The 6,312-nt window shown below is 45.9% G+C and overlaps 2 protein-coding genes across 2 annotated transcripts; both read left to right on the top strand.

Moving 5' to 3' along the window:
* The first annotated feature begins 916 nt into the window (after positions 1 to 916).
* Positions 917 to 3,160, top strand: LOC104964415 (nucleolin-like). Its single transcript, XM_010793196.1, has 2 exons — positions 917 to 2,723; positions 2,763 to 3,160. The coding sequence occupies exon 1, from the start codon at positions 952 to 954 to the stop codon at positions 1,762 to 1,764; it is 813 nt and encodes a 270-aa protein (XP_010791498.1). The 5' UTR covers positions 917 to 951; the 3' UTR covers positions 1,765 to 2,723; positions 2,763 to 3,160.
* A 1,107-nt stretch (positions 3,161 to 4,267) lies between these two features.
* LOC104964414 (uncharacterized) lies at positions 4,268 to 6,312 on the top strand. The gene is made up of 2 exons (XM_010793195.1): positions 4,268 to 4,325; positions 4,388 to 6,312. The coding sequence occupies exon 2, from the start codon at positions 4,433 to 4,435 to the stop codon at positions 5,141 to 5,143; it is 711 nt and encodes a 236-aa protein (XP_010791497.1). The 5' UTR covers positions 4,268 to 4,325; positions 4,388 to 4,432; the 3' UTR covers positions 5,144 to 6,312.

Below are 6,312 nucleotides of genomic sequence, written 5' to 3'. Positions count from 1 at the left end.
TTAAACGGGCACCGCCCGGGCCGGAATTATTAAAGACAGTGGTAACGTTAAGCTCCGACATTATCTGACTTTTTATCGGTACTGGAGACATTTAAAAAATATATGTCATATCGCAGTTTTAGTTTATCCAACTCCGTTTCTAATATGCAATAAGACTACAACATGCGTCTATGATGTATTTTCGAGCTTTCCAATCCAGACGAGATCTCTCTCTCCCGTCTGTGTGCGAGGGGGCGGGGCAGTTTGTAAAGGTCTCCTGACTGTGTTACAGACTGTCCTCCTGGTTAGTGGTTACTCTGGGTTCTGTCTTCAGGACAGAGTGTTGGATTTTTTTGTTAATTGGATGGGACTTGATTTGATTCAATATTAGAGTAATTTTCTCGTTTGTTTAAATATATTTGGCCTTTGTTCATGTGATTGACTGATTTACTCAAATAAAAAGGTTGATGAATTATCATCTAATGATTTGTATGATGTTTTATTTATGTTAAAGGTCACTTTGAATGATTTTAACTAATGATAAGTACGTAGTAGAAAAACTAATATTTTAAATTCGGGACGGNTAGGGAACCACATGGACATTTGGGTGAAAGGACACCAGGGGCCTGCTGGTGGGCAAGATGGCCAGAGTGGGTTGTTCTTTGTCCCACTTCTGTACATTGGCAGAGCAGATCTTCGACTGCTCCACAACTCGGATATGACCGGCACCTGGTTCTGTTGTGAAGACCAGGGCTCTCGACTAACTTTTTTCACCATCCTCCCGGAACCGTCCCGAAATACAATCTAAGCCGTCCCGAAATTAATGTGGACCGTCCCGAATTTAAAATATTAGTTTTTCTACTACGTACTTATCATTAGTNCTGCGGCGGGGACTGGTGTTTGCGGAGGAGCTGAGTTGGCTCTCAGGCTGAGCGCCATGAAATCCTGGTGCCTGAGTGTGTCCGACACTACATGTTGAGTCAGCCTGAGAGCCAACTCAGCTCCTCCGCAAACACCAGTCCCCGCCGCAGACATTTCCAGCCTCTTTTACCCAAAGGGGTGTCGCAAGTATATCACCTTCCCGACTCCAGCTCTTCTTCCCATGACATTGCCGACACAGAGGCAAGAATCAAAGAAAAAGAAAAGAATCGGAGGGAAGAAGAAAAGAGAAAGAAAGAAGCAGCAGCAGCAGCAAGAAAGGAATCGCTCAGCCAACAGAAAGGTCAGCACGAAGAAGAAGAAGAAGAAGAAGAAGAAGAAGAAGAAGAAGAAGAAGAAGAAGAAGAAGAAGAAGAAGAAGACTCCATGGTACAACAAGCATTTCCCAAGATTCAAACAATGGGACCAGAGGGTCCAGCTGTTTACTGCCCCTGGACAATGAAAGAAATGAAGGAAATGTTGAAACATCTCCCTGAAATTCAACAAGACGGCGACAAATTTGCCAAAGCCCTACTCCTGTTCTGCCAACAGTTATCTCCTACCATGCCTGAGATAAAAAAATTACTGACATTAAAAATCGGGCCAACACATGCCAGCCATTTCACAGCACTGCTGGCCGGTCAAACTGGGTTGAAGAAACCACAATGGGACCATGCAGACAACGCCCCATACCGCAACGCCCTCACCGCACTCGGCGACGCCATCAAAGCCAAGTTTCCAGCCAAAGTTGACATGTCAACGATCTCTGCCTGTAAACAAAATACAGAAGAATCAGTAAATGACTATTATCATCGTCTGCATCAAGTTTTCAACGAAAACAGCGGCATCGCCAAGCCTGACGGCTAGCCCACCCCTGAGACAGGCGTGTGGGAGGCCAACCTCAGCCACACTTTCCTCAACGGTCTCGCAGCCCCCATCTCCACATCTGTAAAACAAACCTGCATTGGAGTGATGGATGGTGCCAAACTTGAAGAATTGCGCAGACAGGCCATACATGCCCAACACCGCCTCAACGAAGAAAAGGTCAACGACGACAAGAAAAGACGTGACAGGAAAGACAAAGCCCAACTGACCATGGTCCAAGCTGTAACAGGTTGATCATACCAACCCCAAGGCGATAACCGTGGCCGAGGAGGGTACAGATGGTAGAGGTGGTTTCAGAGGCAGAGGACGCGGTGGCGAGGGACAAAACACCCATGGAGGACGGGGCAGAGGCCGCCAAACCAACCAAGAAGCAAGGGAAGATGGAAGCTGTTTCATCTGCCGATCCAAAGACCACTGGGTCAATGACTGTCCGAAAGCCGTATGGAACCAGAACCGGGGAAATCAACAACAAGGGGGAACTTCAGACTGACGTGCGGAGGAGGAGGAGAGAAGGGTCCGGTCGAGCGAGACGGAACAGGAGCACACCCACCCCCAACCAACCAGACGATTTGGGCTCCTAATGCTGGATTTTATCGAACTTAGCCTGGAGTCCTGGACACAAGCCCTGCCCATTGTGCTGATATACATAAGGATGCGGAAACGAACACGGAGTCAACTCAGCCCTTTTGAGATCCTTTTTGCAGCCCCTACACAGATTGGGACCAAGGCGCCAGGATGTCCCCTTCCTTCCACAAGCCTGTGTGAGGATGCTATGTTGTCATATTGTGTTAAACTGTCATCCACTTTAGCAGATATCAGACACCAGGTAGCGGCAGCTCTATCTACCCCTGCTACTGGTCCACTCCACCGTATCCAACCAGGCAACTTCGTGCTGGTCAAGGACTTCCGGAGAAAGAGCTGGAAATCCAACCGTTGGCAAGGTCCCTACCAGGTGCTTCTCGTCACCCACAGCGGTCAAGGTCGCCGAGAGCCACGTGGGTCCACGCCAGCCACTGCAAAGCTGTCATCTCCGCCCCTGTCTAGCCGGTCCAGTAGAAACAGACGACGACAAGTGACGTGCCAAGTCACCATCAGCACCACACACGCAGTACATACACCCTAGTACCACACACAAGAATCATGGGCGTGGGCCAGCTGTGCTGTTTCATATGCCTCTGGTTCCTTGTCTGTGCCGTCATTGTGTGGGGCTTAATTGATATGGTCATGAAGGCACGGGCTCAGTCAGACTAGACACATCCACTAAGGAGACGACGACACCAACATAAACTTTGTGCCTGAACATTTGCGAATAACTGAAGATGGAGCCCCTCCGACAAGAACTAGCTAATAATCTAATTATACGCCAACGTCACCGTAAGCGTAGAGACAGATGTGAAACCTGCTACAAAAAACAAATGGATAACAGTAGAATGGATCTGTTGCATATTTGCCATGGCGTTTATTTTTGCATCAATCTTATACCTCTTACACCCATGGCTAGGAATGAAGGTTCATGACAGCCTAACAGACGTACAGGTAGAAAAACGAACAATACCGCGGAGTATGTCCTAAAAACAGCCACTTTCCATGATATGTTTGTGATGTGTTTACTTAAACCAGCGATGGGGTGTACTCATGGATGTGTTATATCAATCTATCCTGTAATTTGTTTTATTTTCATGATTTATCAAAGTATGATCAAAAGGGGGGAATGTCGTGGCAATTTCTTGTATTACTTTATATGGTAAAACCAAATGATGAGATTATACTGAGAAATTGCTTGATCAACTTGACCTGTTGTATCCCACGGTAGCTTCCTGCCAAGGTCATACTTGAACAATGCGGCTCTTGTTCTTTATGAGAGCACTGCAAGATAACAGTCAGCAGTGTGTTGAGAGTGTTATCTCTCTTTGTCTGCAACTCTAACGGTACGTCCACACAGCAGCTTTGAAAAAATCTTGAAAATCTTGGAGCTGGACGTGTCTGAGAGCTTGGGGATTTTTCGCGAGCAACGCGACCAACAACCAATCACATGATTCTCCCGCCCCCCGCATACAAAGCAAAAAACCCCGGGGATTTTATGCGAGCAATATATATATATATATATAAACTCCCCAAACAGGCGAAAACCTACCAGTNTGCAGCACCCTTCAAAGCCCCTTGGCAGCTGCGCTTGGACGTTGCTTCACAACAGAACCCAGGTGCGGTCGGTATGCCCGAAATTTTTTGTGGAGCCCAGTCGAGTCGAAGATCTGCTCGTTGCCAATTGTACACAAAGTGGGACATAAGAACAAGGCCCACTCTTGGCCATGCTTGCCCACCAGCAGGCCCCTGGGTGGTGTGTGCCCTTTCACCCAAACTGTCCATGTGGTTTCCCTACTCCGACCACTCCTCTTACCAAAGGAGCTTGTGAGGACTTTTGTCTCTCGCACCTTAAACTTAAAGCGCCTACCTACCCGCGTTGGCTACCCCGCATGGTGTAGGCGGAAACCACCTGTAAGCCGTGCTAGGCGGCTGCCTTCTCGTGCCCTTACCTGCCCCACGAGAAAGCGCCGATTTGCAAATCCTGGCTGCCTGAGGTGTGTGCTCCTGTGTTCTGTGTTACAGAAAGCGCCATGAAATCCTGGTGCCTGAGTGTGTCCGACACTACATGTTGAGTCAGCCTGAGAGCCAACTCAGCTTCTCCGCAAACACCAGCCCCCGCCGCAGACATTTCCAGCCTCTTTTACCCAAAGGGGTGTTGTTTGATTCTCCTGTACGTGGAGCTGGGAAGTCAGGCGAAGAAGCCACGGAGCCAGATGCTTCTGAGGAAGAGATGGACGCAGAAGTTATTGAAAATGACTCTGACTGCATTCTTGTTGACCTGAGCAAGTACCACACCCCTAAGAAAAACAGAGGAGGGACTGGAGACATGTGCCTCAACATCGCCAAGACCACAAGAACGCCTTTTGAGACTAATGCCAAAATAATCAGTGAGACTGTATCAAATGACATACACAGCAGTCCACATATGAGACATAGCAACGTTCAGAACAACGACACACTGTCAGCAGATGAGAGCATGAGCCTGCTCAGTGGACAAGGAATTGAACAGGACTGCGACAATGTGTCAGATGACCAAATGAACAGCAGCGTGGCAACATTGCAGAGCCGCCTGGGTAAAGATTGCTGCTCATCGTCTAGCTCCTCGGCTGTGCTGAAGCAGAACTATATTGAAGAGATTGAAAACAGTCTATTAAAGAATCTCCCTTTCACAGAGGGAGACTTTAAGACGTGTGGCCTCTTGCAGCAGAGCTTTGTGAAAAAGTATTCTCTCTTGCCCTTATGTCATGTTAGGGATGATGACCTTTCAGACAAATAATGTGACATGACATATTAGTGCTGCTTTAGAGATGGTTGTCGTGTGTTTATGTAAAGATAAGCACTTTAAAGCCAACATAGTATAAATAATTGGTAACTTTTTAATGTATGTAATATCTCTTGTGGTACCTCATTTTTGGTTTGTGCAGCCTAAAGTTACAAAACCTGTGAAGTGACTGACTGACTTTTGCCTTCAACTTGTATTACAGTACTTTGGCCTCCTGTCCATGTATGCAAGTGCAGCTTCCTAAAATCTAATTTCTCATCAAAAGCCCCTATTACTCTTGTACTGAAACAACAAATTGGTGGCTGATCCACAGCTCAGAATCTGTAATTCATATTATGAAACTCGTGTTTTACAACTAGAGTAATTACTTTTCTGCCTTGAAAATCAACTGTATTGGAACATTGGTTGCTAACAAAAACAAAAGAGGAGCCAAAGACATACAGTCAGTGCCACTTAGAGCCACTTTGTTCCAGTGGAGATCCAGACATGATGTAGACCAAACGATGGCCTTCTGAAACTAATGCAAAAATGAAGAAGGAGACTGCTTCATGAATGTTGCAGCAGCCTTTGAACCATTGTCTATCTGATACCGGACTGTGACACAGTGTTAGATGAGTGAACAACAGCATGACAACATTGCATTAGCCTCGGTAAATCCAACTTTATTTTTTCCATTGTTTCTTTTCTTATTATAATGAAATCATATCATTGTTGTTCTTCCATTTTGTATGGGTTGCTTTGAGTTCTGTGGTTAAAGTCTCATTAGAAGCCTATCCCTCATCTTGTATTTCAATACGAACTAATAGATGGATAGCGCACAGTTCTGTAGGGGATGTTTGTATTTCTTGTCTGCAGATGCTGGTCACTTTTTCTTTGTGCTTGAATCTTGTGCAATTGAAAAATGTCATATGTTATCGTTCCGCTGTGTGTGAGTAATAGCTCTTTGTTATTTAAATATTAAGAAAAGTCCAGGACTGGTGTCGTGTCTTTCTCCGAGAATCAATGGTTAAACATCCACAGTGGTTATGGTATACTCTGTATTTTGGGGGCAGTTTTGACTCCAGAGGAACCTAATGATGAATAAACGGTCTGCCTTTGTTTATAATTCTCTGAATATTTGAAGTGTGAAAAGGTCAAAATAAAGTAATGGTTTCCTAAATATC

Source organism: Notothenia coriiceps, unplaced genomic scaffold, assembly GCF_000735185.1.
Source record: "Notothenia coriiceps isolate Sejong01 unplaced genomic scaffold, NC01 NC01_scaffold00037244, whole genome shotgun sequence".
In the NCBI taxonomy this organism is placed as follows: Eukaryota; Metazoa; Chordata; class Actinopteri; order Perciformes; family Nototheniidae; genus Notothenia; species Notothenia coriiceps.
The sequence above is the reverse complement of the archived record's forward strand: the minus strand, read 5'-3'. Positions and strand labels throughout refer to the sequence as shown.